This window comes from Schistocerca nitens, chromosome 1 (genome assembly GCF_023898315.1).
Source record: "Schistocerca nitens isolate TAMUIC-IGC-003100 chromosome 1, iqSchNite1.1, whole genome shotgun sequence".
In the NCBI taxonomy this organism is placed as follows: Eukaryota; Metazoa; Arthropoda; class Insecta; order Orthoptera; family Acrididae; genus Schistocerca; species Schistocerca nitens.
This window is the reverse complement of record NC_064614.1, coordinates 805,258,327-805,275,687: the sequence shown is the minus strand read 5'-3', so window position 1 is coordinate 805,275,687 and position 17,361 is coordinate 805,258,327. Positions and strand designations below refer to the sequence as shown.

Here is a 17,361-nt window from a genome sequence, read left to right as displayed (position 1 = left end):
GCGACTTTAACGCCCATAACCCTCTGTGTGTTGGGTCAGTGGCAACAGGTCGAGGCGCCACCATTGAGCATTTATTGGCGCAGCTCGATCTCTCGATTTTAAATGATGGTGCCTCCACACACTTCAGTGTGGCGCATGGCACATACTCCGCCATTGACCTATCGATCTGTAGCCCTAGCCTCTTACCGTCTGTCCAATGGAGTGTGCATGACGACCTGTGTGGTAGTGACCATTTTCCAATCTTTCTGTCACTGCCACGGCGTCACTCTTCTGGGCACCCCAGCAGATGGGCTATGAATAAGGCTGACTGGGACTTGTTCTCCTCCATTGCCGCTATTGAGCCTCTCTCTAGTGACGACATTCATTCGGTGGTTCACTCAGTCACCACCAGCATCGTTACTGCCGCAGAATCTGCCATTCCCAGTTCTTCTGGGTCCCCTCGGTGACGGACTGTGCCTTGGTGGTTGCCTGAGATCGCTGAGGCGATTAAAGATCGCAGGCGGGCGCTACAGCGTCACAAGCGACACCCCTGCATTGAACACCTCATCACCTTCAAACGGCTGTGCGCGGGCCCGCCGCCTTATCCGCCAAAGCAAGCAGGAGTCCTGGGAGCGGTATGTGTCCACCATTGGCCTCCATGTCTCTCCATCGCAGGTCTGGGCCAAGATCCGACGCCTCTATGGCTATCGGTCCCCTGTCAGTGTCCTTGCGCTCTCACTGAATGGAGTAGTTTGTACAGACTCCGACGAAATTGCCAACAGCTTGGCAGAGCATTTTGCTCTTAGTTCCGCTTCTTCCAATTACCCACTGGCCTTCCGCTCCATCAAAGAGCGGATGGAACGTCGGAGCCTTTCTTTTCGCACCCACCATTCTGAATCCTACAATGCTCCATTCAGTGAGTGGGAATTTCACAGTGCCCTTGCCGCTTGCCCTGATACCGCCCATGGTCCAGATCACATTCACTGTCAGATGCTGAAACACCTTTCAGTGGACTGCAAGTGACACCTCCTCGACCTTTACAACCATCTCTGGGTCGAGGGTGAGTTTCCGTCGCAATGGCGGGAAAGCATTTCATCCCCGTTTTGAAACCGGGCAAGAACCCTTTGGAGGTGGACAGCTACCGCCCCATTAGCCTCACCAACGTTCTTTGCAAGCTTCTCGAACGGATGGTGAGCCGGCGCTTGAATTGGGTTCTGGAGTCTCGGGGCCTTCTGGCTCCGTCTCAGGGTGGGTTCCGTAAAGGCCACTCCACCACCGACAATCTGGTGAGTCTGGAGTCGGCCATCCGTACTGCCTTTGCCCGCCGTCAGCACCTGGTCGCTGTCTTTTTCGACATGCGGAAGGTGTACGATACGACATGGCGTCATCACATCCTTTCTACGCTTCATGGATGGGGTCTTCGGGGCCCTCTGCCGATCTTTATCCGAAATTTTCTGTCATATCGTACCTTCCACGTGCAAGTCGCGGCCTCTCATAGTTCCTCCCGAGTCCAAGAGAACGGGGTACCACAGGGATCTGTCCTCAGAGTCTGCCTGTTTTTAATCGCAATAAACGAGCTCGCTGCAGCGGTGGGAAATTCTGTCTCCGCTTCCCTGTATGCTGACGACTTCTGCCTTTACTACAGATCTACTGGCATTGCAGCTGTTGAACGTCAGCTACAGGGCACTATCCGCAAGGCGCAGTCTTGGGCTGTAGCGCATGGTTTTCAGTTTTCGGCTGCCAAGACCCGCGTTATGCATTTCTGCCGGCGCCGAACGGTCCATCCTGAGCCGCGGCTTTATCTTGCCGACGAACTCCTTGCTGTGGTGGAGACCCACAGGTTTTTGGGTGTAGTTTTTGATGCCCAGCTGACTTGGCTGCCTCATATTCGGCAGCTTAAACAGGTGTGTTGGCGGCATCTAAATGCTCTGAGATGCTTTGAGCCACACCCGCTGGGGCGCCGACCGATCTACCCTGTTACGGCTCTACCAGGCGTTAATCCAGTCCCGTCTGGATTATGTGAGCCTGGCTTATGGCTCAGCATCCCCATCTGCATTGCAGGTGCTGGACCCAATCCTCCACAGCGGGATACGCCTTGCCACTGGTGCTTTCCGTACCAGCCCTGTGGACAGCATACTAATGGAGGCAGGTGTCCCTCCACTGCGGTTACGGCGCCAATGTTTGCTGGCCGGTTATGCTGCCCATGTTTTCAGCTTGCCCGGGCATCCTAACTATCAGCTACTATTCCCAGAGTCGCACGTCCATCTTCCAGAACGTCGACCCAGGGCTGGCAGTACGATCGCGGTCCGTGTCCGAGAGCTTCTCTCCGGGCTTGGGGCCTTACTTCTTCCGCCTCCTTTCAGGGCACCTCTGCGTACACCCCCATGGTGTGTGCCTCGCCCTCGCCTTCAGCTGGAATTGGCACAGGGCCCGATGGACTCAGTCCCTCCGGAGGCCTTCCGCCACTGCTTTCTTTCCCTTCTTGCAATGTATCAGGGCTCCGGCATTGCGTACATTGACGGCTCGATGGTTGCTGGTCGTGTCGGTTATGCACTTACTCTAGGGGACCATTCCGAACAACGTTCATTGCCGGCTGGCTGCAGCGTTTACACTGCTGAGCTGGTTGCCATCTTTCGTGCCCTACAGTATATCCGCTCCTGCTCAGGTGAGTCCTTCGTGATCTGTAGCGATTCCCTGAGCGGTTTACGAGCTCTCGACCAGTGTTTCCCTCGTTCTCGTCTGGTGATGGCTATCCAGGAGTATCTGCATACTCTTGCCCGTTGCGGCCGCTCTGTGGTCTTTGTGTGGACCCCCGGTCATGTCGGTATCCCGGGCAATGAATATGTTGACCGCCTGGCGAAAGAGGCCATCAGTAAACCATCTATGGACATTGGCCTCCCAGAGACTGATTTGCGAGCAGTCCTCCGCTGAAAAGTTTTTGCACTTTGGGACGCTGAATGGCGCGATCGGATCACGCCCAATAAACTCCGTGCCATTAAGGAGACGACGACTGTGTGGCGGTCATCCATGCGAGCCAACCGCAGGGACTCAGTCGTCCTTTGTCGGCTCCGCATTGGCCACTCTTGGATGACACACAGTTACTTACTGCGTCGGGAGGACCCTCCTCTGTGTCGCTGCGGGGCGGCTTTGACAGTGGCCCACATTTTGTTGGCCTGCCCCCTTTTAGCTGTGGTCAGGCAGACATTTGCGCTGCCTGATACGCTCCCTGCCCTTTTAACTGATGACCCTGCTATGGCTGGCTTAGTTTTACGTTTTATTCGGGCAGGGGTTTTTTATCATTTAATTTGAGTGTTTATGTTTTATTTTACTGTTTTGTGTTGATTCTGGCCTTTGGCCTACAGTTTTAAACTGAGTTTTTAATGTGTTCTTGGTGGTTAGCTTTTCCATTTTTATTCTATGGTCGGCCAACCACCGCCGCACTCCGTGTGATTTTAATTTGTTAAGTCTGTTCTTTGTCTGAGTTTTTCTTGTCCTGTGTTGTCTGTTGTCTCTATTATCCGTTTTTTTACTCTGTGTGGTAGTTTTTAAGTTTTGGAACAAGGGACCGATGACCATTGCAGTCTGGTCCCTTTAATCCCACAAACCAACCAACCAAGAACCCATTTCATTCTACCATAATGAAAATGTTAGAACTGTGGTACAGAGATGTTATCAAGTCTTATGACATTTGCTGAACTTAAATTGCGACTTTCAAATCACTTAAACTGAAGTCTCTGGAGAGATTTATTCATTTCATGTTCACACAGTTTCTCAGCTTTGATCATGTTTAGTTGCCCACTAATATTTCTGTTTATCAGAGGCTGATAAGTTGTTAGATTGAGAAAGGTGTTTATTTGCAATTTTAATTTTGATTGTTCATTGCTTATTCTCTTTAGTGAACTCCACAATTCTGTTGCTGTGCACAGCCAAATGAAACCTAAATTGTTTCTGTCCAGTATTTTCTTGTGTTTCTGTGAAGTTAATGATACCTTATTATGTTTCTGGTCTTCCTCTTTCTCAAAAGTCTTAATTCGAAAGAAAGTGATACATTAAAAATGTGTCTCATAGCTCTGAAGTGTGTTCAGAGATGCACAAAGTGGTAACCTCATAATTAACTCAAGAAACCATTTGCGACAGACAGGACTGAAATAAACATATATTTGTTGGAATAGTTAAAGTTGCATTATGGGTTGATTCAGTACTGTTTAAAATGTGTCATTGAGCAGTGTAGAAATTGCACCTGTTAAAAAACAAGACAGGCTATGGACATGCAGACGTGTATACCAGGCATACCACTGTCACCTGCAGTGTGGGAGAAATTAAATATCCCAAGTTTTTCATATACAGATCATCATTCAACTCACTGACAGAAACATAGCAAAGATGACACATTTTTGTGATTTTCCACCTTTGGGACAGGTATTACACATTGCTAACTGATCTTATTTTACAATAAGACAACAATATGTTTCCATGCTGACTACAATTGTTTCATAAAAAACTGAGTTGCACACAAACTAGAGAGTACTTGCAAGAGATATATACAGGATGTCCTTTGGAAAAAGTGCAAGCTAACTTAAATCTATATTCCAAAACAAAGCTCAGTTCATGCTATATCAAAGTTCATCCTATGACAAAAAAAGTCCACAATATTAACACATTAACCAAACCCGTAGCACACTAGCTATACACTTGTGAGCTGACTTGCACCAATCCTGGGCCAGCATGTATGCCTGATTCTAGCACAGTCTTGCCAGAGGAAGGTCTGCCACCTTGTCATACCTGCTGCCACTCAAAATTTGTATCAAACATGTCATGCACCTTCTGTATTTCACAAACACATCTAACTGAGTTGCACACAGGCAAATATTTGACAAACCTAGTCAGGTTTGACAAATTGTTTGATCATGTATGAGGTGCTTCAGACTTTATTTCCTGACTGGTGAAGGCCACGACATAGTCGTTCCTTAATACAAATCCATCGGCTATTTGCATTTCAGATATGTCACAGATGATTGCATGAAAGAACAGTTGTGTACACTGCATTTGACTCCTTTTGCTGTTTCATTAATTTTAAATTCAAAAGCATGAAGAGGAACTATCCCAAAAACATAGACCACTTTGGCGTCAGCTACCACAATAAAATTTGCTCGCTGAGTGACTTTGTTGTAAGTAGAACTGAAAGGTTTCCTAGCAAGGGCACCTGATGGTGTTCATGGGTCCACAGGTTTGCTCTGCTGCCTGCAAAGGCAACATCACTAAACTTAAGCAAGTAGATTGGTTTAACAAGGACACATAAGCATGGATTTCCTACAGTAACCTTGCAGAGTGTTCACCAATGAATGAATTTGCCAGGCTGTATTCTGAGAAACCGGCATCTCCATACATCCATCACTCAGTCGGTACACTTCCATTGGTTGGGGCATATCTGTGTCAGAACATGGGGCATGTTGCACACAGATGGACAAACACGCTATTTGAATGTCGAAGGAAACAATAGTGGTTTTTGTTCTATGGGCAGTGGTTTGAGCAATATTTCTTTGCCTAACGTTTCATCCTCCAGTGTTGTTGCCACCATCAGATGGTACATAGACTCAAACAGCAGCACAAAAGTAAACAAGCTCAGCAAGCAAGGTATCCATGCAATGGTTTGTTTGTGATGCTATCAGAATATCGCCTGAGATTGCAGAGTTGTGCCGTTGTGTGTTATGGATGTTTTAGTGGGGAAGTGTTGGCAAAGTTTGCTTCATTTAGCACTAAGGCTGATAACTTGTCTAATTTCAGTCTTTCTCATTGTCTATTATTTGTTTTTGTGCTTTCTAAGTTCTATGTTCTCCCTGTAAATTTCGTTATAATAATGATTGCATCTTGATAAAACCATAGTATCGGAGAAACATATTCATTGGTTACCTTGTCCCACTGCATGGTTAGGTCTGTACTGCTGTCTGAGTCTTTATAGTCTCTGATGGTGTTTTCAGCACTGGAAGAGGAAATGTTAGATAGAGAAATATGCCTATTGCTAAGGACACAAAAAACAGGGGTGGAAGCCTACACTATATGAAAGATACAATGTGTACAGTGCAGCAATTGTAGTGCCCTTGATGTGGTGGCCCATTTCCACAGTTGTGGTCGTTTACAAGGTCATCCAGACTGCGGAGAGCAAGTGAGGCCCCCCATTACATCTCGTGTGACTGATGCCAGAGAGATGACTATCGTCACGATGTCTTCTTCCAGCGTAAACAAATCCTAGGCTGTGTGGGCAATTCTATAGGTTTCCATCAGAGGCAGATCTGATTTCCTCAAGGTTCCTCACTTATAAGCCCATCGTAAAAAGACACTGTATATTTCGTGATTAGTGTGTCCACATAAACTTTTAAAGTTGCCACTCCTATAGTTGTGAATGCATTATGTTGGAGCTAAGTGAATTTTAATATGGGCAAATTGTTGGTGCTCATGTGGGAGCTGCCTCTGCAATCAAAGGGGCTGAAGTGTTTGATGTTTCAAGAGGCACTGTGCCAAAGATCTACACAGTATACAGGCAGAGTGGAAAACATCATCTGCTAAGTCACAATGTGGACGAAATTGTGTGTTGAGTGATAGTGACAGTCAGTCATTAAAGATAATTTTGGCAAAAACTAAGAGGGGTACAGCTACAAAAGTCACTGCAGAACTGAATGTGTCACTCGCGAATCCTGTCAACACCAAACCAATGTGAAGGGAGCTCCATAAGCAGGGAATTCCAGGGCATGCTGGAATTCCAAAACACCACCTCAGTGATGCAAATGCTTGTAACGAGAAAGTGTGGTGCCAAAGCCATAATACATGGGCTATGGGGCAGTGGATGGCTGACTTTTGGTCAGATGAGTCTTGTTTCACACTGTTTCAGATTTCTGATTGAATTTATGTCTCAAGACTGAAAAAAATGGCAAGGGTACTTGGGCAGTCATATTTAGGTGTTCCATTGGTCCCATGGTTCCTCTGCAAGATTGCATTACTACCAAGGATTTTGTGACTGTTTTGGCTGATCATGTTGATTCCATGGTACAATATTTCATCCCCAGTGGTGGTGGCGTGTTTCAACAGGGCCCCTGATCATACAACTTGTATCTGCCATGACTGTTTTTGGAAGCACGATGGTGTAAACTATCACAACTCCCCTGGTCACTAGTCACCATATCTCAGTGTTATTGATCCTCTGTCGTGTACTTTGGAGAGAAGATTGCACGAGCACTGCCCACCCCATCTCCATTACCATTCCCTGAAGCTGCTACCATTTTGCAGGAAGAATGGTGTAAGATTCCCTTAACCATATAGCACCTGTATTTATCGATTCTGAGGCGACTGGAAGCTGTTTTGAATACCAGTGGTTTTCCTGCACCGTATTGGGCATGGTAATGTGATGTGTTTTTGGTGTTTCCATAGTTTTGTCCACTCTGAGCAGATCAGCAACACAGTCTACATGTCATTTTGTTGGACCCCATTTTCCACTGTCAAAATTCCAGTCAAGTTGCAATAAAATATTTCTTCATTCAAAAATGTACTTCTTATCAGGAATAAATTCTAGACAACTCATGTCCCATGGGATTCATCAGCAGCTCTAATTTTTGTATTAGGTGATACAGTTTGGAATTGCCTGACAAGGGAAAAACTCCCATCACACCCCCTTCAGATTTAGCGGTAAGATGGCCCATAGGATAGTCCTTCAAAAACTGAACAGAAATCAAGCATGAAAACAAGAAGAAGGTGCACTGAACTGTAAAAAAATGCAAAATAAAAACAGTGAACTGTCCAAGCGTAATAAGTGTAATATCAAGAGAAACTGAACAACCGTGGCATTGTAGTTAAGTGGACATGGTGTGGGACCATAAAACAGATGAGCCGTGTTCAAAAGCCATTTATTATTTCTTATTTTATTTTATTTTTTATTTTTTCACATCATTATGAACTGCCTGCTCAGTCATTGAAAATTTTATTTCTCTTTCTGTAGTCTTGGCAGTTGTCATACTATACACTGGTTGTAGAATGTGGGTCATGTGGTAAGAATACATTACTGTCGCAAGTAGGTGTGATGAATATTGAGAGCAGGTGAGATAAGACATAGATGTCTCACACAAAGGAAAACAACAAATAAATGGGTGTGAACTACGTTACAACAAAGGAATTCAAGAGTCAAAACTTCCAAAATGGAACGCCACTTCAAAAACGTTAAAAACACGTGTTTTGACAGAGCACAGAGAAATTGTGTGATTATGAAATTGTTGCATTTATTTGTTGCAGCTTATGTGACAAACTACTATATTTTCATCACTTCCTTGGAAGTGATAACATTCACACTCATACAAACACCTAAATCAAGCAAGGAGGCATATCTCACTCACGCACTCACCAGGCGTACAAATTAGGTGCTTCGGTAAGAGATTCCTTTCATACGACACACATACTGTCACTAACACTATGTATGATTCACCAGGCATGTTTTCCAGTGGAGGATTTGGTTGACTTGTCACCTTGTCATAAAACGTTTGTGGTTGCCGTTCAAAAGTCACTTCCTTTTGGCTGCTAATAGAACAGTTATGCACAATCAACTGTCATTATGGATCCCTACCGTTGCCTCGCTGTTGCAAATGGATGTTACACCACGGCACAGACACAAATTAGAATACAGCGAACAGTGAAACAAAAAATAAATAAATAAAAATACATTACAACTTAGCACTAGGGAGGTTTGAACACAGCTCGCCAGCTTGCCAGTCCAACACCATTATCACTTAATCATGACGCCATTGGCCTTTGATGCTGCTCTATATTGCTCTTTGTCTTTGGACCATGCACTGTTTCTATTTTGCTTTTTTTTTTTTCTTCTTCTTCTTCAGAGTTTGGTACTCCTTCATATTTTCCTGCTTGATCTGTCAACTGGTATATACACGTGATTAACACTTTATCATAACAAGTAACAGAAAGCTGTAGATGATAGGGAGTGACATACAGCCATCTATTACTGATCCTAGCAAAAACTGGTTGAGTTAAAATGCTGACTACTTATTGACGAAGAGAGTTGCAACTTTGGTTAAGTATAATACGATTTTTACCCGTGCTTGATCAGCAGGAAAGGTCAGTTCTCAGTGAGCAGAATAACTGTTGCATATAATGAGTGAAAATTTGTGGGAAATCTTAATCTAAGTTGTGTCAGTGGGGAAGCTATAAGTAATCATAATTCCAAATATAAAGCATTTCCAAAAATACAATCTTATGGTAATTACTCTTAAAAACCAAAAATACAATCTTATGGTAATTACTCTTAAAAAAATCTATCTCAGTGCATAATTGTCAATAGTAATAAACCCTATCTAATTAGTTGTTTACTAACATCTGAGACAGTTTACTGCAGTACACATTCAGGGCCAGATAATCTAAATTAAAATTCCCAACAGTAATTATGAAGTGTCACTTTTTTTAATGGTTTCCACACTTTAAACTGACTGGTGTGTACGCCCCTGAATTCTCACACTGTGCAACACAGCATTCTCTTGTTGCTACTTCCATTGGTTTATGAGTTAACCAGTCAGTTGCTGATGGCAAACAATTCAAATGTAACTTGATATTCGTAGCCAAGCAATGCAAAATCCAAGTCGGAATATCAACAATCATAAAAAGGAGAGATTGCTACTAACCGTAAAGGTGACATGTTGAGTTGCAGAAAGGCACATTGAAAAGACTGTTACACATTATGCTTTTAGCCAAAGCGGTTTCAGAAAAGAACCATAGAGTGTGTGTGTGCAAGGCTTTGGCCGAAAGCTTAATGTGTAACTGTCTTGAAACTTCCTGGCAGATTAAAATTGTGTGCTGGACCGAGACTCGAACTCAGGACCTTTGCCTTTCGCAGGCAAGTGCTCTACCAACTGAGCTACCCGAGCACAACTCGCGACCCATCCTCACAGCTTCAATTCTGCTGGTACCTCATCTCCTACCTTCATTCTGTAACAGTCTTTTCGTTGTGCCTGTCTGCAACTCAACGTGTCATCTTTACAGTGAGTAGCAGTATATCCTTTACATAATTGTTAATATTCATGGAGAAATACAATCCATTTTATCCACAATGTGTTTTCCAAATTGGCCTGGTGTGTACACAAATAAATACCAGGCAAAATTAATTTTATTTGATGTAAATGCTGCAGAAATATGAAATGCTGATACAGTGCTCTAAGCACACATTATTTGAGCACCACAAACCTAAATTAAGGATGATATTTGATGGCCCTGTATGTGACAGACAACGTTCCCCATTTTTTATTTACAAAATTAGAATGGAGATGGGAAGGAGTCCACCCCATTATTGGTATATTTTGAGGAATGCCATGTATACTAATCTGATTCAGAACACTAAGGAGAGAAAGAATGATAATGTGCGGGTGATTGCAACTTTGATATTATCACAATTTTGAACTTGAAAACTGCATTGATCTATCCACAGTAAATTTCTCTGTTAATAATCTGTAAAATGCCTTCCAGTGATGGAAGAATTCTCATTCTAAAGTCCGTGCTTTGGTTCAATAAGTGTGTATGGCAGCTGAAATTTGGCATGAGGTTTGTGAGTGATGTTAACTAAATTTGGTAAAAACAATCATGGCAGGTTTTGGCATAACATGTCTGGTCATTCTCTTGTCAGAAGAATATAGCCAGATTTTGAGGAGATGATTTAAAAGCTTTTGTAGGAAATACAGCAAAGGCAGAATTTGCTGTCTTTAGAGCATTACTTGTCATTTTCAAAGAAAACACTGCTGATATTCAAAGACAAGAAGTTTAGGAAGAGTGTGCTACACTGGCGCAGGGGAAAGTAACATACAGCATTCCCCACAGTGAAAGTTTTGGACAGTGATTTTATTTAAAAAACTAATCTCTTTTGTTATTCAACACATCATATAGACACAAATGTGTCAAAGTAACACAAAAGATGGTGGCTAGTGTAAAACAGTATTGAAATGGCACCTTATGATAGCAGCATGCTACCAACATGTGTAATGATAATTTAATTTGTAAATTTATTGCAAACAGTGTCGTAGCATATGAGCAGCACAACAGAAATATGTTGGTATAATCCAGTTAATAAGTAATGACTGAGACAGCAACATCATGAACTACCATCAATCGTATTTGGATTTTATATTTTTCCTTGTTTGGAATTGTTGCATTCAAAGCTGTGCATCATATCAGCTCTCTGTTGTGAAATATAAAATGTACTATTTTGTTGCAAGAGAACTATTCTTCCTGGAATGTATGTTAATATTTCAATTTCTTTTACAGAGATGTGACAGTAATTAGATTAATTAGTGAGGGAACTATTGAAGAAGGAATGCTCCAAATAGCACAGGAGAAACTTTCATTGGAACGACAGATCAATAGTGAAGGTAAAAGCAAAATTTTTTGTGTAATCTGTGTCTTAAATAACTCCTTCTTCTTGTGAAGTCAAAGTTACTGTAACTTATTGCTACAGGTGCTCAATATACAGTGCCTAGTGACTTACGATTCGCTGCCATTTAAATGTGTTTGTATGTGTCTGGTTTATATTTGATTTTTTTCTTAACAATTATTTTCTTGCAGATAATGTTGCAGACAGCAAGAACGTAGTTTGTTTATTGAAACAAGCACTTGGACTGGAAGTGAGGACTGCTGGCAAATAATTTATACATGCTTAAATAAAGCGGTGCATAGCTTTGTTTGCAGTTTTTGTTGATGACTGCTTGTGGAAGGAAAGGCATGTGTTACTGGTGTGAATGGAGTAATTATGAGTCAATGTGCATTGTGGGGATGTAATATATTCCATAGTGTCGAGACAACAGGATTATATAATTATCGCCAGATGGTGAATAAGTGGCAGAGCATTTATGTATGTCTTGTTTACCAATAATATGATGATGATTTCCTAAATGAGAAAATTTGGCATGGGGGCAAATATATATGTCAAATAATAATCTGTTCCTTTAACAAGAAACTTTTAGGCATCGAATTTTAAGTTGAAAGGAATGGCTACCTGATGTTAGGTGAAGCTGTACTTTCTGAAATGTGATACGCTTTACTTACTCTTTTACTTAACATTTTAACTCTCTTGCAGAGGTTTGATATCCATTTTCAGTATTAAGAACCTACAAACTGTATTGTAAAGAGGGCACATTCAGTTCTACTTTTGTTATAATTATTTATAATTTTGTTTTCCTTCAGAAATATCTGTTATGAAGTCTGTATGGTGTCACACATAGTTGTAATTAAATTTTTTCTCTATTTGTACATATACTATTTCATGTGGAGTTTTTGTCAGTCATTAGAATCATTTTTGTATAATGGAAAGAGTATGGGTAACAACTTACTGTACAGTTGAGGGGCACATGAACGACTGAAGTGCAGCTAAATTTCCTGATGAATCCAAATCCTTCTTTAGAGCTAATACAGAACACATACACCTTTCAACTACATTGTGCAGGCATTGTGGTTTGACTGTGGTGAGGTACTGTGTCAGGTGTTTTGCGCACACAAACCTCTCACCCCAGTTGAGTTCCAGCATAATGTGCTGTGTGTGTGTGTGTGTGTGTGTGTGTGTGTGTGTGTGTGGGAGAGAGGGGGGGGGGAATTCATAAGGGGGATTCATCCGGAAGCTTAACGATGTTTGCACTCTTGTTTTGAGATGTTACCATTACTCCTTCGAGTATTTCCACCAATGACTTTCCATTTTTAAGTATTAAACAGGAAAAGTAAACAGTGAAAGCCATAGATAAAATAATAGATAAAAATGGCAATATTAAACAAATTGCAGATCTTGGCAGAACCAGTGGTGTCATAATTGAACTATGTGTTGAACTGGTCAAAGATAGATACATTTTTTTAAATATTGGAGAATAAGAGGATATAAAATAAAGATGGTAGGTGAAAGGAGAAGTCACTCAAATCTCTTAAGTCAAGCAATTAATACAGGGTTTAACATAGAACAAAATGATGTGGAGAGTCCTGATTTCAGAAACTTTGGATTCAATGTTAGCTTTTTTGTATTACTGTTGGTTGTACCATATGTTCCATTGTTGTCAATTATAAACATCTTGTGTGTCTTTAATCTAACTTGTATTATTAAAAGAGCCAAAGAACTATCAGTCCAAGTGTACATACCACAGTATCTATGTACATACCAAAGTATTTGTCTCTCAAGAACAAACTGTTTAGAACACAAATGATGGTAGTGAAGGTTTCTTGTGGACATAGTGAAGAACAGTTCTATATTAAGCTGGAAAATATTGTACTTAAAATTTTGAGACAGAATGACTAGCCCATACTTACTGTTCCCCAGGAAGCAAAATTCTTAATACTTCTAATGGACACAAGAAAGTGAGGAACTGAACTAATCTTGGAACTATTAGTTCTGGGGCAGAATTAGAGACAGACTGGGGAAGAATAGAAAGGAAGGGCATGTCACTGACCTCAGGATTTAAGGGGCTAACTGTAGCAAGGACAAAGTATGGAAGAAATCATGCACATTGTATTTGAGTCAATGAAGCATTGTGGCTTTGATGAATGGTTTTGTATTGGTACCAACAGTCTAGATGTATGTGACATATTTTGTCTTTGGTGAACATGGAAATATCATACTTCAGTGAACCGAGGATTACTTATTTAAACTTCTTGCAAAAATCAAAAGACAACATTGGTTCAGTTAGTACTGTTAATTTTGTATAAAGTCAGTCTTTATAAGAAATGTTTGCTTTTTAAATTTAATACTTCTTTCTGTTAAAATGGTACTGCTAGTCACAGGCATGGCACTTATCACAAGAAGAGGAAGAAGGCTTTTTGCCAAACTGAAAACACAAATTCATGTGACAACTGAAATTCTCCTATGTAATAGCTGTTGTGTTGCAGGGACCTGACTGTTGCATATTTTGTTTTTCATAAATAAATGCCATTTTCTGATGATGCCTGTTTCCATCTTTTAAAGTCTTTCAGCTTGAAATGGTAACATCTGACAGACTGATTTAATGATAGAGATAGTGAATTTGATTTGTGATCATACAGTTTTGTAAGAGGAGAGAGAGAGAGAGACACCGTAGGAATGCTAGTTGCTGATAACAGGAAACTGTGGTCCTTTTAAGAGTGTACATATTGCCTTGCTTACAGTCATACATATTGATCTGTATTTACAACTGCAGAAACTATGCCACACTTGGTAGCAGCATAATTTCAGTTTTCAGTATGTTTTACAGCTACTGTTACCAGTAGTAGTTTTATGTCCTCTTTCATCTTTCCTTGATGCAAAAAACTCACATCCTAAAGGCTGTTAAACATTAAAATTTTCATATACCGGTATGTATTTTTAATTAATTTGAATTGTAATTTGGGGCAACATATAGGCTTTATTTCATTAAAATCAGAGCACAGGAAAAAAGTTGCCATAATTTAAAGTTTTACAAATGCAAAAGCATGTTTGTCCATTACCTTGTCATTACTAAACCACTAGGACGTCATGGAAGGTCATAGGCTACTTTAGAAGTGTGTATACGAAATATTTGATGATTTGTACAATATTTACTCTTTGAAAAATCTAGGAGGGAATAATAACAATATTATGAGAAGGATAGTCGCTACTCGTAATATAGCCAAGATGCTGAGGCACAGCTAGACACAACAAAAATACTGTCAAATAAAGCTTTCAGCCAAATAGGCCTTCATCAGAATAGACAAGATACACACATACACTCACGCAAATACAACTGTCATATGCGCATGACCACAATCTCTGGTTGCCAAGGCCAAAAGCTTGGTTTCACCATCTTTTCGTTGTGCCTATCTGCAACTCAGCACTGCCACTATATAGTGAGTAGCAACTGTCCTTTCCATAATATTGTTATTACTTTTTGAAGAAGCTATTTATTCCTTGACTGGAGACTGTACATTGTATTTTCATAAATAAATTGATCTGTAGCGTAGCTTAAAAACGGACAAGGGTACATCTAGAAGCTGTAGGCATAGAGCGAGAACAGCATGTTCCATGTTAAAGTTCTTATCAGTTTGACCTTTGACCCCAGCGCGAGGCTGGCTTACGCAATCTTGGCAGCGCGCCAGCCGCAGACTTAGCGCACAAACAGCGGACGGGAGCACCTAGTAGGGCTAGTGCTCCCGTCCGGGATAACGCGCGGCTGGCACTGTGAAATACTCTAAGTCCGAATCAAGGTCGCGCGCTATCGCGCTTCTATAAAAGCGAGCGAGGCCCGCGCAGCGGCTCACTCGCGCTGCTGCTACCGCACAGGCAACTGCATTGAACGCTGCCAAGATGCCTTACAGAAAGCATTTATCATATTTGTCACTGTTATTGATCGATTTGTTCTACATAATAAGATTCAACATAATGGATACAATGCTTATTCAGTCCTCAATGTGTTGAATTCACACTTCCACACCATAATATAATATGTGCAAAAGTAATTATGGTAATAAGTTTTCATGACTAAACCGCTGAACCATTTTCGATGAAATTTGGTGTGGTGATAGCTTGACACTTGTGGAAGGACATAATCTACTTAAGAAAGTAAAAATAAATAAATAAAACTCAACACTTGAAACTGTGAAGTAGGGAATGGGAAACATTTTTATTCTAATGAACGTAAATTGTGTTAAAAAATTATTAATTTTGTTGCATAACGTACACACTATACAATGTGTAGCTACTTCAATAGCGCGATGTAGAGACAAGTGTACCTGCCCATTTTCATCTGCATGAAACACTCAGCAGCAACACTGTATGCTTGCCCTATGTAAATCGTGCTACGCTTGCGTAAACACACACACACACTTAAGACCAACTGACACTATTGCATGTACAATATCTTGCTTACTTACCATTGTACATCATAATAAAGCTGCTATATGTGAATGAAGCCATAGGGAATAGCTAGTAAATATAAAAGTATAAATTTACTTTCTTATGAGAGTGATAAAAATAAGCAGCCAAAAATTGTAGTTGAACAAGACACATTCTAAGTTGGTCAAATACTGATGGAAAAAGGTAAAAATACTGGAGAAGCATATAACATATAAAAATTTCAAAATGTATTTGATCGCTAAAGATGCTACTGTAGCTATTATGGATAAGGAGTCATGAAGTAAATGATTAAAGTAATGCATGCGCGCTTAATACCTGATGGAGAGAGATATGCAGTGTAAAAAAAGGTTTACTCATGATGATACCCAAAACACAATCCTGTAATGATTCTGCATTCCTTTGCATAGTAAGAAATTAATTGTTAAAGTGGTAAAAAGAAGAAACATTTAAAACATTGTGTTTTCAATCATGTATGGAAAATGCTAAATGTTTTTGAAGAGCTGCAATATATTTAAAAGTTTTACAGTGGCAATCAGTTTCTGTAAAATGTATGTGGCAGTATTACATCATTCTCTAATGTCTGGTAGCTAGTTTCAGAGATATTACTATATTTTTACTTTGAAATTATTTCTTGTGAATATTAACTGATTGCTGACTTTTGCAAGAAGTTCATGTTATCATAAAGTGCACAGCTAAGAGAGTCTAGTTGCAGAATTAAAGTAGTTGGGCAAAGTTTAGATTCTAATTTCATTTGACTGCATGAGTCTGGACCGACTGGGAGGACATGGCACCCAAAGCGGATTCACAAGTTCACTATGGTAATAGTTCTGCTCTTGTTTCTGTCAGACCCTTTAAAGACAAGTAGATTGAACGATTCTGGAAAAACAGGAAATCAGAATGTAAAGATTGTTAAACAATAACTGAACTAACAATTCGCCCTGGCTTCGGACAGTTAGCACTAGCCACAGCTGGACAACTTGTCTGGTGTAGCAGTAAATTTGTTTATGGGCCACTGCGTAGAGCTGTGTGTAAAATTCTGAGAACAATGTTGAGTAACTGAATATCATAAGTTTCATATAGCTGAACTGATGTAGGCACCATTTGCTAGGAAACCTTTTAGGGGGCAGGAATGTCACCTTTTCCATACATAATTGTTATTTGGAGTGACATGTCATGGCAGTAATGAGCACATTATGATTTGGTTAATATGTGTACAACAAATGTAAATATTTTGCTCAAATCACGTGTGTGTGTGTGTGGGGGGGGGGGGGGGGGCATCTGTGTCTATAATGTATAATGTCTGAAGGCCACAGATGAAATGAAAATGAAACAGAAAGATAGTATTCACTGATTCGTTGCCAAAGACTCATTTGTGCTGCCATGCAAACAATCACGTCCACATGTAGGTTTGATTGAAGGGAAGCAAGAAAGCTGGAAGCTGAGTCATCTGCTTTGCTGCTGAAAAAAAACTTTATGTAAAAGAATCGAAGGTGCGCCCCTTGCTGAAGTATAAAGAGTGTTCAAATGAA

At 40.9% G+C, this 17,361-nt stretch overlaps 1 protein-coding gene across 3 annotated transcripts in view; it reads left to right on the top strand.

The window, feature by feature from the left end:
* Positions 1 to 13,929, top strand: part of LOC126262485 (SWI/SNF-related matrix-associated actin-dependent regulator of chromatin subfamily A containing DEAD/H box 1 homolog) — a 208,968-nt gene extending 195,039 nt beyond the window's left edge. For all 3 annotated transcript variants that reach the window (XM_049959159.1, XM_049959168.1, XM_049959151.1), the window contains exons 16-17: positions 11,281 to 11,384; positions 11,578 to 13,929. In XM_049959159.1, coding sequence (XP_049815116.1) covers positions 11,281 to 11,384; positions 11,578 to 11,657 — 184 coding nt within the window. In that variant the 3' untranslated portion in view covers positions 11,658 to 13,929. The remainder of the gene's footprint in view (positions 1 to 11,280; positions 11,385 to 11,577) is intronic.
* The last annotated feature ends 3,432 nt before the right edge of the window (positions 13,930 to 17,361 follow it).